At 38.8% G+C, this 15,661-nt stretch overlaps 1 protein-coding gene across 1 annotated transcript in view; it reads left to right on the forward strand.

Moving 5' to 3' along the window:
- Positions 1-235: 235 nt before the first annotated feature.
- engase (endo-beta-N-acetylglucosaminidase) overlaps positions 236-15,661 on the forward strand; it is a 65,688-nt gene continuing 50,262 nt past the window's right edge. Inside the window, exons 1-3 of the mRNA XM_057861443.1 lie at positions 236-364; positions 4,673-4,752; positions 8,044-8,245. Coding sequence (XP_057717426.1) covers positions 4,674-4,752; positions 8,044-8,245 — 281 coding nt within the window. The 5' untranslated portion in view covers positions 236-364; position 4,673. The remainder of the gene's footprint in view (positions 365-4,672; positions 4,753-8,043; positions 8,246-15,661) is intronic.

Genomic DNA, 15,661 nt, shown 5'->3' on the forward strand with positions numbered 1-15,661 from the left:
TCCCACTGGCCTAGATTAAAAAAATTAATAAAGATGAAAAATCCCTCCCTGTCAAGATAATTTTTCACCATTAGGTCTAGTGGTTATAAAATAAAAACTATAACAGTAGAAGTTTAATTATTTTCACGCGCGCTACAAACCGTGCAGTTGAACGGGCATAAAGTATTTTGTCCTAATGTATTTGCCGTAGTTAGGTCTGCGACCAAGGTTGGTCGTCTCGCGCGCATGCGCATGTAAGATAGTTCACTACCACTGCACTCGTGTTGATGTTCTTGAACACCCAAGAGTAACAGCAAACTTGAAGAGGATTGTTTGTTCACCTGTCAGTATCGATGCTCGACAAAGACAACACGGAAAACTAAAGGTAGAGTTAGAAAATTGCCTTTTTACAGACTGATGGCGCAACGCAGCATTTGGTCATTCTTTTCCTGTGTTCATCCTTCTGAGTTGACGAAGACGTTTCTTGAGTGAATACGTTGTCAGCGCCTTAAAAAGTTCGATGTCATATAAATGGGACGCAAGTATCACTATTATTTGGCGATATTGGGGATGATATACACTTTTTTTTTTGCCTGTGACGGCAACAGCAACACATCTATTTCGCGGGCGTCCTCAATTCTCCGCATTTACATCATGTGATGCATACATTTGTGCACAATGAAGTCCACTGTTGTATGTCTGTGTCAACGGGAACTCTTTAATTTTAGCTGGAACACATAAGCGGGTAATTATAATTTGCGTGTCACGGGACGTTCCATACCGCGGGCAGTGTGAGTTCCCGGCTGTCGATAATCAACTTTGCAGTAACAAGGAAAAAAAATGTGTTCGGTTTAATTACTGTGATAAGATGTAAAATGCACCGCTGAATCGGTCTTTGTCAGTCACGTGCCCAAACTAGCGGACACGCCCCCATGCGCCATTTTGGGTGTACCACGGATGTAAACAAACCAGAACAGCATAAGCTCCGACGCCACATTACTGCCTCCAACTTCATTGCTGGATATAACAAACTCCCTCCCTCGTTTACGGTATCAGCGCTTACACCTATGAACAGTTTAAAAACTAAATCTCTCGAAGCTCACGGACATTTCACGAATTGCTCGGTGCAGGATCTCTTCGCATTTCGACTGCAGGACTGCGACAACACAGTCGTCACTCTCGTTGCTCCTCTCAGAAACATGATACAGCTCTTACTTGAACATTGTTGAACTTGAATTGTATCTTGAATATCGTCTTAAACATCACATATCTAAAACAGGTGAAGGAACTGTCATAATGACATGCAAATTCACGTATATTGCACAATATATTGTTTCAGTGTTGACATTGCCATGCAAAGATGTGCACTTCTCTCAATGCAGGACTTTGTGAAATGGGACAAATTTACTTGAACACGTTATTCTACAACTAGTGTTCTTTATTTTTCTTCGTATGCACATGTTTTATATTTCCTTGTATTGCTTTTTTCTGTTTTAACATTGTGCTGCTGCTGTTTTCAGAATTTTAGTAAAAATTATATATCTAAAAAAGTAAAACTGTCAAGCTTCTCGTTTTGTTAGCAAACATCGTATTTCCTATTTAGTGTTTATCTCGACAAAATTGTTTGAAAGTTATTAGTAAAGAAAAGTACTTTACATTATCAAAACCAACACTAGTTCTTTAAGTACTTAAGAGAGGCAAAGAGTCAAGAAGACTTCAAAATTGTTATTGTCATACTTTATTAAACAGGTTTAATTCATCTACAAACGTATAAAAAACTTTGCTTGCACAAATACTACAAAAAGAAAACTAATTGTACTAAACTATAGTTGGGCAATGGTTTGTCAGGGCACAGCAGACAGTGACAACCTTATCCAACATTGTGGCTTCTTCACCTTCACATGGAAGAATCATGTTTAAGGCTAAGATTCCTTTTAAGATCTTATACTTCTGACAAACATTTCCGATAACCCTTTCAACATGGATTCTCAAATGTGCTATTTTCCTAGTTTCCGCCACATCTATAGTGTGGTGGTGCTTGTAGCTGGAAAACATTTGGGCACGTGCTTTCATATTTGATGGTTTCTCTGTGAACATTTCAAACCAGTCAATAATCACAGTCTGTGTCACATCCTGAGTGGTGTTGTGCGTCTCATCCTCTGTGATTAGCTAATCACCTTCTCCAGGTTCATGTGTACCCTCTTCAGTCTGTAGCTGACCACTCTCTTCTCCAGCATCAGGTGTCCCCTCCTCATTCTGTTGGTGACTGTTTATTTCACCAGGCTCAGATGGTCCCTCCTTGGTCTGCAGCTCTTCAATGTTTGTATCCTGCTGGACCCCCATCTCTGGTGCTTGCAGTGTCTCTTTCCGTAGCTGCTCACAATAAGTGAACACCCAAAATGGCGATTCGACCCACAATGCACTGTAGCTTTTGCAAGCGTTACGTCACCTGACAAAGACCGATTGCGTTTCAAACAGCCTGATTCTTTGACAGGCTGCAAGGAGCCATTTGCGCATGCGTCTGCTACGCTAACCATTTAGGGGAAATGAGTTTAGCTTCTGTTTTGTTTTGTAATAAACGAAAAACATTAAATAAATATAAATCCATAAATAAGCCGCGTCATCCTAAAAGCCCAAGCGTACAAACGGAGAGAAAAAAATAGGCTTTTAGTCCGAAAAATATTGTAAATGTTTTGCACTTATTATATTATGCAAATAAAGAGTGACAAAGACAATATTAATGTTTATTCTGTCTGTTCTGAGGTTTGTCGTGTCATGGTTATTTCCTGGTTTATTTTGAAAGTCTTTCCCTCCTTGTTTCAGAGCACTTGCCCTTCCTCATGGGCTCCCTAATCACCAATTGGTTCCACCTGTTCCCCATTACCTTCTGTGTGTATATATAGTCAGTCTCCCCTTTGTTTTGTGCCAGAGTGTCTTTGTCCGCTGACGTGTCACCCCAGCCTGCTATCGTACACAGCCAAAGTCACCACGTGAATCTAGTCCTGAAGAATTTAGTAAGGCTTTTGAGTTTGTTTGCTGCTCTGTTTTTGATAGTATTTTTTGCCTTCCTTGTGAAGTGAATTTTTGTTGAAGAACCTGCCTTTTGATTGTGAATATTTTGTAAGCATTTCCGAGTTAATTTGTTACTTTGTGTTTATGATAAGATTTTTGCCTCCCACAGTAGAGTGGCTTTTTGTTGTGCCATATTGTAAAATAAATATATTTTTGTTAAACAAGTAAACTCTGCATTTGAGTCCTGCCTCGAGTCCAGTCCTGACATATTCATTTGGAACCACAGTGTTTCACACCGTCAACCCTTGCCTTATCATGCCAATAATTTTGTAAAATTATTCCTAAATCATAAATGCATGTATATACATATATAAATGCTTCATAGCTGGTCATTTTAGGTTGTTTTATCTTTTTTTTTTTTTTTTTTTTTTAACCTGTCCTCTTCAGCTGATTGACACGGAGAATGGAAATCTGAGTGTCCGATTGGTCTGAACAGTTGTAATATATCACATGGGAGTATGACCATAGGTGGAGTTTGACTTTTGGTGCCTGGCGGTGGGGGGGTGGGTGGCATTTTGATGACCCCGAAACGCAGTGTCGGCAATAAAATTAACTTACAAGAATATAAGTTCAAAATGAGCGTTTTTTTGTTTCCCATCATTCTTGAGGGGAATTCTATATAAGGCTGCTTAGGACAGCTATACTTTTCGCCAAGATCGTCATCCATTGAATATAGTATGCCTCCCGGTGTCGTGCCAATGTGGTTTACCCACGTCAAAAATTGTACCCCCTGCGCAGAGCCGCTGCGCTGATTTGCTTGATTTCCATGTTTTGGTGATGTAGTTATCTACGAGGTTTTAAAACATGGCCCATCCATAAAAAGTGTTTTTTTTTCTTCTGTTGTATAACGTAACATACTTACTGAACGTAAAAAAGGCAGAGTTTTACTGTTTTACTCGTAGGATGACCTATAACTGTTATTGCTGTAATTCAAGTCCTGTTTGGAGTTTCTCCAGTTTAATAAACGGTGATGTCCAAAATATATAATTGTGGTTCTTTTCTGGCTTCAATTAATTGTTTAAGTCGGCACAACTCATAACTTGTGTGTGTCTGTGTCTGTGTGTGCGCTCCCGCGGCCAGGGCATACAATTTTTGATGGGGGTTACAACATTTGCAAGACACTGTTGGTGACTCTGTTGTACAACTAGCATCTTTAGTGGGGCAAATTAAAACTGTTCACCATTTTGGCGGTGCTTTCTGGCAGTTCATGGTCCACATTTTCATTCCTCGGAGAATCAGAAAGATAAGTGATTGGGAGGAGTACAGTGTACACAAATCAGACGTGTGGTGTAGAACCCAGTATCTTTGCGAATCCCTTGTAAGTGTGAGTATGTTAGAATCCTCTTCTGTGCTGCCTGATCGCTAATTTTCTAGTTATGATTATTGTTGTTTTAATGCCGGTGGAAAAAAACTTTTAAACAGCGAAATCAAGAAAAGCTCTCCTCAGAATCTCATAGTGGACTAATATGATCATATTATTGAATTTTTGAAGGATAACTGTCTAAGAAGCCCCTTGAGTCCTTTGATAATGGGTTTTCTTGACATGTTTTGCTGCATGTATCAAATTTCAGGTACTGTACAAGCTGCACCGTATTTTACTTTTCACTTTGTTTCCTACCAGGATGGAGTGTTGTTTGCATCAACCTGTGGACTTTCACAGTATTCATGAAGTCATCAGTTATTTGCCATCACCATTACCAGGTTGGGTCACGTTATTGCCATGGTTTATTGATGCATGATCTCAAAAATACACAAGATTTGTACAAAAGAAGTTGGGACATTGTGTTAAACATGAGTTAAAACGAAAAACAATGATCAACCTTTATTTAAAGGGAATCACAGATAGAAAAACCTGTTCTTAAAATATAAATGTTAGTAATAGTATGAGTTATGATGATTTGATATTAAAATCCCTCTTGATGTTTTCGTTTTTTATAACATTTGTAAAATTAGTTTAACTAATAGGTCGCCATTGTTGTTTCTGGTCGCAGGACGGTGACATCACTGGGTTGCGCTGCCGGGCTTCCAGAGTATGACTAGCGACATAAACATGTCATCTGTTAAACCCTGTCAATTTGAACCGAGAGGAACATTAATGAGCATGACATCACTGTCCATAGTTCACAAAACGAGCAGCAAAAGCAAAATGAACAGGAAAGACGGGATAAGACAAGACAACAGTGTGGGAATAAAAGTGTTCTGCCAAAATGTGCTACACCGGCAAAACGTGCTACAAGAGGGGAATTTGATACCCAAAGTACTATCGTGCTTTTTCAGCTTGTTTTGTTTAGATGCATACAGACAGAACATACTAAAGATGCCTTAAGAAAATACTTAAACATAGTCATATCAAAAAAGGGTGGTTTAAATACGCTACGTGACTAATTTGGTCAACAGATCAACAGTGTCCTTTAGAGCAGGGGTCCCCAACCTTTTTTGCACCACGGACCGGTATGATTTGGGTGGGTTTTTTTCACGGACCGGTGTTCTATCAAATTTTGCACCCTTGTAAAATTATGCTCCCAAAGCTTTTGAGGCGGTGAAAAAAGCCCTCTTTTATATTCATTTGGACTCTCAATGTTATCTGACAGTGCTAAAAAACTATTTACATTGTAAACATACATGTGCAACACGAAAATGGCGTAAATTAATGCTTAATGACACGGCGAAGTCATTAAGTGAGAGAGCTGCGAGCAGTTGTTGTGTGCAGTTAACATGGCAAACGTAAGTTAATATTCCTTTAAAGAAAGTCTAGTGTGTACTTTGGAATCACTGCATTCGCGGTCATTTTTTAACATTGCGCGCATGCCAAATTTGTCAGAGCACTGGCAATGTGTGGCAAAAAAAATACAGCAAATATAAAATAACGTTTGTTTTTAGCCCCTTTGTGCTAAGTGCAGGGAAAATACAACTCACCCGCTGAAGCAGTGGGAGGCCTGAACTTGCTTCGTTGAGACGAGATGGTCCCAAGATGGGAGAGTGAGAGAAGCTAGCTTCACAAAGATATGATGTTGGAAATTGTAGCAGTTTTCAGTGCGCTCCTAGCAATGTCAGGATATTCCGGAATGTCTTTAATCCAGAACCTCGGTAGAGTTGTTGTCTCAAATGTACGTTTAAGGTCGCCGTGATTTGTGATCACTACAAGCTGATATTCCTGTTGCACAGACATGCTCGAATCACTCGGTTTATTCACCTACGGGTCACGAATCCACTCCACTCGCAGTTCGTGGGTCTTGTTTTCTTCGAGGTTGTAGGCTCATCTTCTGGCTTGTCAGGTGCCCTTTTCCCCGTAAAAAAATGTGTCCAGAGACATCTGGTTTTCAGTCATTCTAGTGTGGGGGATAATTATTTCCGGGAACAAATGTCATGCGCCCGCCCTACGTCATACGTTTTATCGAGGCCAAGCGCACGTACAGTAGATTTACAAAACAAGATGTACTGCTAACAGTCCAATCAATGCATTTCTATGACAGAGTAGACGGGGATATTGGTGTGTTAAGCGGCACAGGCCAAAGGCAATCGGCAAGAATGCTGTCATTAATAAATTATTTATTATTTCTGCGCGGCCCGGTACCAAATGCTCCACGGACCGGTACCGGTCCGCGGACCGGTCGTTGGGGACCCCTGCTTTAGAGCTACCACAAGAAAACGCAATGCTCAAAAGTATGAGAGTGACGCATGCAAAAAGTATTTTGAGACAATGAAAAGGTATTAAAAGACTCAATAAAAACACAAATAGTAAGTACTCACCGCTTGTAACCAATGTGCGCATGTGTTGGATGTCTCGCTGCATAGAAGGAATTGCAGAAGACCAGTAGCGTCTAGTGAGTAAGAAATTATGACATCACCCCGAGCGTCCATTGCGCGTAGAAAACATGGCGCCCTCCGTAGGTCAAAACGTACAGATTTTTAAATCAATGGCAAAAATTGATGTGTTTCTAATAACATATTTGAGTTAAAGACAACAATTGTGGCTTATTGGAGCCTACAAGTCTTTAAGTTTGTGGTTCCCTTTAATATAATACAGTATAAAGACAAAATATTGAATCTTCAGTTAAAGCAGAAGTTCAGGATTTTTGACATTTGGCTTAATATTCGACTGGGGGTTTAGTTAGTTGGTGGAGTTGATTTCAACAAATTCCGTTTCGTTTGCAAGTTATTTGTTAGTTTCAGGGCTCCGGAGTGGCTAAGCTAGCGCGAGTAGCACCATTATAGCAATCCTGAACTTCCGCTTTAAGTTAATGATTATTTGCTAAAAACAATAAATTTGTTCAGTTTCAACAAGAAAAAATTTGTCTCAGTGATGCAGTTAAATAAATATAGGTTGAACCTATTTTTTGTAAATCATTGCATTCTGTTTTTAATCCATGTTAGAAAGCCCATATTATGGTTTTTCACTCAAATTAACCTAAATAAATGGCATTGTCAATTAATTTAAATGAAGAAAATGGTCCAGTCATTTTGTTCTTTGGCCCTTTTTACAAAAACGGTGGTTAAAAACAAGCAGTTTTATAGTTCCGGAACTTTTATACGTCACATAGACTGAGCTCCCAACCCCTAAGCTATACCTACCAACCAACAAATAATGGATGAAAACAATATGTTAAATTTTATTTATTCACTATAAAGCACTGTTCCAGTGGGTATAAGGTTTATCACACGATTAGCTAGACTGCTATGCCACTCTTTTGCCTTGTGAATTGGACTAATATGGATGTTCATCATTCACCTGGAAAGTCTCGTCAGAAAACAAATCGTTTTACCAGAAGTGTTGTAAACACACCAAAGAAGGTTTGCCTATTTTAAATCTTTGAGGTTTTGGGAACATACTCAGGTGTACTTGTGATTATGAAAAAACATTTTAACTTTGGTTTTAAAAAGTAATTCGCGGCCTTTTAACACAAGGTTCCAACTTCATTGGCGTTGGGGTTGTATTTGTGCAATCTTTCAATACTGTATGATGAATTGCTACTCTGTCTTCCTTCCATTCAGTGAAACACTATGATCCTGACACAACCGAACCAATTAGCTTTAGCCTTCAGACTTTGGATGAGCTGTTGGGGTGGAAACAAACTGAGGTGAAGCACTTTAATATTGCAGTAGTTCCTCTGGCACCGAGACAACCTCCACTGTCCAGTTGCTTACATCGCACTTTGGTATCTCATGACATGATGGGCGGATACTTAGATGACAGGTTTGTATGTAATGGTCAGTATATTCCAACATTTTTGGAGCAGAGCAGAGCACCCATTTTACAGTCGATAAATCCCATACTACACCCTACTGACCTAACAAACCAAATAATAAACTTACCTACCTAAAAAAACTAGAGATGTTTATTCCCACATATTTATTAATTTGACTTAATGTATTCATTTCTGTATTGTTTGCTTTCCGACTTTATTTGGATAAGATAAGAGCAATGTTTCCTCTAAGCTGCGCGCCTGCGCAATCGTGCACTGCTTGCACATACTCAGCACCAGTGTTGTTAATCTTACTTTAAAAAGGTAATTAGTTACAGTTACAAATTACTTCTCCCAAAAAGTAATTGCGTTAGTAACTCTGTTACCTGAATGTTAGAGTAATTGGTTACTTGGCAAAGTAACTGGTGATAATTTTCATGTTTTTTTTCTAAAAAAAAAAAAAAAAACTGGTCACACTATCTGAAGTTTAAAGGGTTTTTGGGACGATTGGCCCTAGACCAATTCTTTACCCTTAACTAGACACAGGGGTATTGCAGATATTGCGATAACTAGATAATAACCTTTGCTTTGTGTGGAAGTTATTTAATGTGAGTCAACCGTTAAAGTTGTTAAAATTGCTCCCGTTATTGCATTAGTCCCCTTCCGTCTATTTTCGACATGTGTAAGTTTTAAAACTGTTTCATCATTTAAAGATAGATTTAAGTTTTGCTGATTTAAGAGCATTTTAGATAAAAAGTTACTTAGGTCCGCTAGGAAGGTTCTCTACAACATAGCCGTTCCTGAGAGGTCTACTGCTTTAAAGGGTATGTCGTGCCCTGGGAAAATGTTAATATTCCATCATTTATCCATAAACGCATGCCTTTTGTATTCATATCATGCCACTTCGTGTAATTTCACACAAGAAAATGAGAGAAATTTGGCTTGATTGTCAAGCTAAAACGACCGGCGCCCGAGATCTGGCAGATTGTGTGCGTGACGTCACGACAAGTGAAGAGAGTGCCACCGGCCACTAGGGGGGTATGGGGCGCCGTTTGTAAAGGAGCACATGCTGAAAATTTCGACAACATTTTCTCATATTTAGCGCCACACAGTGTTTAAAATGTGGTGTGAAATTTTTTGTCACTTTTTTTTTTGCACATTTACAACATTATTTAAAAATAAATATTTAAGTTGCTAAACAATCAGTATTGTACCTGAATGTTGAAATCCAGAACTAAATGTTTATTTATATCTTAAATGTAAATATTAAATTCATATCCTAAATATTAAATTTATATTCTAAATTTATATGTTAAATCCAAACTTTATATTTATATATTAAATCTAAATGTTAAATTTATATCCTAAATTTATATGTTAAATCCAAACTTTACATTTATATATTAAATCTAAATTTTAAATCTAAATCTTAAATTATATATTAAATTTAATATTTTAAATCTAAATCTTAAATTATATCCTAAATGTAATTATTAAATTTATATACTAAATGCTAAATCTAAATGTTAAATCTGGAAAAGGGTGAAACTAAATATTTAGCTTAATATGCAAATTCACACGACTGGACACCGGAAGTAACAAAATAAAAGCTTGGAGCAGCTCAGACTGTTTGTTCACGTTGCTTGAAAATGAATAAAGCCTACTGAACGGTGGCGGTCGCCTCTTGGACATGAGTCATTGTGATAATAACAATATCTAGGTTAAATACACATTTAGGAGAAACTATTTAAAGAGTATTTTGTGCTTTTCGTGTCACTTTTACGTCCATGAGCCCAGTAAAGTTACTAAGAATAGCCACCAGGGGTCTCTGTTGGACTGGACCGTAGCTCAAGGTTGACCTTTCTCACTTCATTCATTCATTCATTTCTACTGCAAAAATCCCGCGTTTCTCACAGTCGGCGAAGGTGGGCTGAAAGAAAATATGTCGGTCAAGTCAAGTTTAGCAGAGACTATCAGCCAACAGTCACAATACACTTAAGTTACCGAAGTGGATCGTGAAGTGGAAGCCGCTGTCGCCGACGCTGTAGCTGTGGGAAAATTTTGTATCGGTCTTTGTCAGTCACGTGCCCAAACTAGCGGACACGCCCCCATGCGCCATTTTGAGTGTATCACGGATGTAAACAAACCAGAACAGGAGTAGCTCCGACGCCACGTTACTGCCTCCAACTTCATCCCTGGATATAAAAAAGTCCCTCGTTTACGGTATCAGCGCTTACCTATAAATCTCTCGAAGCTCACGGACATTTAACGAATGGCTCGGTGCAGGATCTTCGCATTTCGACCGCAGGACTGCGACAACACAGTCGTCACTCGTTGCTACTCTCAGAAACATGATACAGCTCTTACTTGAACATCCTTGAACTTGAATTGTACCTTGAATATCATCTTAAACATCACATGACTAAAACAGGTGAAGGAACTGTCATAATGACATGCAAATTCATGTATATTGCACAATATATTGTTTCAGTGTTGACATTGCCATGCAAAGATGTGCAATTCTCTCAATGCAGGACTTATCATGTGAAGTGGGACAAATTTACTTGAACACGTTATTCTACAACTAGTGTTATTTTTCTTCATATGCACGTTTTATATTTCCTTGTATTGCTATTTTCTGTTTACCATTGTGCTGCTGCTGCTGTTTTGATTGAGAATTTTAAATCCAAAAAAAGTAAACCTGTCAAACATCTCGTTTTGTTAGCAAACATTGTATTTCCTATTCAGTGTTTATCTCCACAAAATTGTTTGAATTAGTAAAAAAAAAAAAAAAAGTACTTTTCATCATCAAAACCAACACGTTTTACGTACCTAAGAGTAGCAAGGAGTCAAGACTTCAAAATTGTCACTGACATACTTTATTAAACAGGTTTAAGTCATCTACAAACGTATAAAAAAAAACTGCTTGTACAAACACTACGAAAAGAAAATTGTACTATACTACTGTTGGGCAATGGCTTATCAGGGCACAGCAGAAAGTGACCTTATCCAACATTGTAGCTTCTTCACCTTCACATGGAAGAATCATGTTTATGGGTATGGTTCCTGTTAAGATATTATACTTCTGACAAACATTTCCGATGACCCTTTCAACATGGATTCTCAAATGTGCTGACAGCGGCCTTTTGTAAATGCTGGGAGTTTGACATCTGAACACTACATGCCCACACATTCTTGTATGTCAAAACCTCTGTCAGCCAAGACAATGTCCCCAGGCAACAAATTATCACAAAAAAAAAAAAATCACTGTTCAGGGTTTTATGTTTGTCACTTGTATGCCCTCCCCAGCCTTTTGATATGAAACAAATGGCTCCCTTGGGTGTAATACATATTAAATACTTCATAGTGTGGTGGTGCTTGTACAGTGGGGAGAACAAGTATTTGATACACTGCCAATGGGAAAACTCATTGGCAGTGTATCAAATACTTGTTCTCCCCACTGTAGCTGGAAAACATTTGGGCACGTGCTTTCAGATTTGATGGGTTTTCTGTGAAAATTTCAAAACGGTCAATAATCACAGTCTGTGTCACATCGTGATTGGTGTTGTGCGTCTCATCCTCTGTGATTAGCTGATCACCTTCTTCTCCAGCTTCATGTGTCCCCTCTTCAGTCTGTAGCTGACCACTTTCTTCTCCAGCGTCAGGTGTCCCTTCCTCATTCTGTTAGTGACTGTTTATTTCACCAGGCTCAGATGGTCCCTCCTTAGTCTGCAGCTCTTCAATGTTTGCATCCTGCTGGACCCCCATCTCTGGTGCTTGCAGTGTCTCTTTCCGTAGCTGCTCACATTCGTCTTGCAGAGCGTGCAGTGTTTGTCGGTGTAACACAGGGGTCTCCAAACCAGTCCTCGAGGGCCGCTGTGGGTCCTGGTTTTTGTTCATACCGATCAAGCATAGACCTTTTAACCAATGTGGTTTGTACTAAAACAAGCAGCACCTGACTGCAATCAACTAATTAAACATATAAAACACCAGATTGGTGAAAAGGTGTGGTCTTGATTTGTTGGAGTGAAATCCTGCACCCACTGCGGCCCTATGTGGAATAGTTTGGAGACCACTGGTGTAACAGATGTGTGTCCCAGATGTAGGGATGGTGCCCAGTCTGGGTCAGTCTCCATCATTTCATAAGCTGGTTCACCTGCAATCACAGGTTTTATTTAGAAAGCTAGGTAAGATTGGATATTTCCATGGCATTTCACTGTCGTAAACACTTAATCAGACATGCTGCCATCCCATCAGATCTCTCAGATCACAAAAGGAAATCTCGCGCATTGATAAATATTTCTGTGCATCTTTGCTGTTTACCTTTATATTTTAAATCATTCACTCTATAATGTTTTTATAAACAATAACTGAATAAATTAAACACTGATTTATCACGTACAGATTAACCCATTTCAACTGCCCTCCCTCTTTGCCTGTAGTTTACAAGTGAGCCTAGCTAGCTAAGGTTAGCCAATGAGAAAATAGCGACTTTAGAAAGAAAAAAAACAGCATATTCAGTATCAATACTTTGAAAAAAACTGACTTGCCTTTATGAAAATGCCGAGAGCAAACACGCCGGAAGGGAGATATGGTGTCGAAAGTGATGCCCTTCCGTCTCACTGCTGCGACCCAGACCATCCGACGCCGCTTCATTAGTTCCTCAACCTGCTGTCTATAACCTCTTTTCCAAGAGGGAAAACGAAAAAATCATACGTCGTGGTCAATTTGCTGCCATTTTTGCCGTGTGATTTAGTATGGCAGCCTTTCAAACAACACGAGTGTCCCATTTATCAAAGACAATGATGAAAGCAAAGACGATTCTCACTGCTCAGTTGTTTACAATAAGTGTACACTCAAAATGGCGATTCAACCCACAATGCACTGCGGCTTTTGACAGCGTTACGTCACCTGACAAAGACCGATTGCTGTGAGAATGGCTTGGCCGATAGTCTCTGCTAAACTTGACTCGCCCGACATATTTTCTTTCAGCCCACCTTCGCCGACTGTGAGAAACGCGGGATTTTTGCAGTAGAAATGAATGAATGAATGAAGTGAGAAAGGTCAACCTTGAGCTACGGTCCAGTCCAACAGAGACCCCTGGTGGCTATTCTTAGTAAATTTACTGGGCTCATGGACGTAAAAGTGACACGAAAAGCACAAAATACTCTTTAAATAGTTTCTCCTAAATGTGTATTTAACCTAGATATTGTTATTATCACAATGACTCATGTCCAAGAGGCGACCGCCACCGTTCAGTAGGCTTTATTCATTTTCAAGCAACGTGAACAAACAGTCTGAGCTGCTCCAAGCTTTTATTTTGTTACTTCCGGTGTCCAGTCGTGTGAATTTGCATATTAAGCTAAATATTTAGTTTCACCCTTTTCCAGATTTAACATTTAGATTTAGCATTTAGTATATAAATTTAATAATTACATTTAGGATATAATTTAAGATTTAGATTTAAAATATTAAATTTAATATATAATTTAAGATTTAGATTTAAAATTTAGATTTAATATATAAATGTAAAGTTTGGATTTAACATATAAATTTAGGATATAAATTTAACATTTAGATTTAATATATAAATATAAAGTTTGGATTTAACATATAAATTTAGAATATAAATTTAATATTTAGGATATGAATTTAATATTTACATTTAAGATATAAATAAACATTTAGTTCTGGATTTCAACATTCAGGTACAATACTGATTGTTTAGCAACTTAAATATTTATTTTTAAATAATGTTGTAAATGTGCAAAAAAAAAAGTGACAAAAAATTTCACACCACATTTTAAACACTGTGTGGCGCTAAATATGAGAAAATGTTGTCGAAATTTTCAGCATGTGCTCCTTTACAAACGGCGCCCCATAGGGGGGCAGCGCCTGTCTGCATCAATATAATTCCTTCTAGTGAGGGGAGAATTAGGGGTGTTTTGAGCTGTTTATGCTGATGCATTGTGTTCGTCCTGCACATATTCCAGGTTCCCTCATGAAGAAACACCCCTCGTTGTCAATAAAAGAGAATTCAGAATTGACATTGAGGGGTGTTTCTTCAACAAGAAAAAGGCTCAGTGCTTTAATACTGAATGGCGGCGATGATGGCAGACAATTTCGTTTCTAGGTTCAGCGACGAATCCGACGTAGGACGTAACGAATGTTCATCTAATGGTGACGAGGAGAGTTACGAAGCATTAATCGGTGTCTTACGTTACCAATTTGAGCCCAAACGAACGCCAATGCAGCATAAAACGGTCATTGAGGGGAGCAATGACACTGATGAAACATCGGCAGCAGATCGTGTGGGAAACACCAATGATTTGTTTTGCATTTCTTTTTGTGAAGCTGATACACTGTGACTGCAAAATAAAGGAATGCATAGAATAATTATCATTTATTGCGCTATCTTAGCTTTTCGCTCTGCCAACAGACACACATATGAATGGGATCAGAGGATTTGTTCTATATATTTTACGAACGATAATTTATACATGTGTCCAGTCCTGTATCCAATGCGTGACATTTTTTTATTATAAAAAAGTACTCACTCTGGCCATTTCGAGCTTGGCTGCTCCCCTCCTTTGCTTAGCCTTAGCCTCCTTTGCTAGTCATCGTCCTCTTTCTTGATATCTCGGGACATTTAGGTGACTGCGCGTGTATGGTCAGCACCGCAACTCCTTTGAGCAGCAATCTTTTAGCAAAATCCGATTTCACTTGTCCATAGTTCAAGAAGCTTTCAGGTGGAAAATGTGCACCACAGAAAAGCGTGCTGGAGGCTGTGTTTAGAAAATTAGCCCTCTTTGCACGGACAACCTTTACCCATTGTCTGCGTAGTCCAGCTTTTTTTTTCTCGCGTTCGGGAACTCATGGATACTATATTCCGATAAATAACTATTTGTACACCACATAGCACAGCAGTTTTGAACCATTTTTGTGATGTTTTCGTCAAACAAACTCCAACGCTACTCTCTCGTCGTTAAAAAACAATGGCACCTGGCTCCGCCTCGACTGTCAATCACTTGTCGTGACGTCCTCGCCCCATTCGGCTGTTTCCGGAACACTTTCGGAAATGTTCGTCATTTTTTATCTATTTTCGATAATTGCTCATTAATGTGATTGATTTTTTTTGTTAACTTTATCAATATTTGTTATCTTGGCACATAACGGTTCTATTGATGTCTCACACCGCCTTTGCCGCTACATACCCTTTAAGATGGCGGCTGTTCACCAACGCATCTAGTTCTTTATTATACATGTTGCTAATGCAGCTGTGTCTGTCATTTGCATCTAGTTCTGTATTTATGTGATAGCTACCTAAGCATCATGTGGGCGTAGTTTGTCGGCTATCGCCTACAGTCAGGTATTATTGGAGCCACCGAGCGTCGTGTTTGCGTCTCCGTGAGTCCGTCTTTCTCAGA

Source organism: Corythoichthys intestinalis, chromosome 16 (assembly GCF_030265065.1).
Source record: "Corythoichthys intestinalis isolate RoL2023-P3 chromosome 16, ASM3026506v1, whole genome shotgun sequence".
NCBI classification, from domain to species: Eukaryota; Metazoa; Chordata; class Actinopteri; order Syngnathiformes; family Syngnathidae; genus Corythoichthys; species Corythoichthys intestinalis.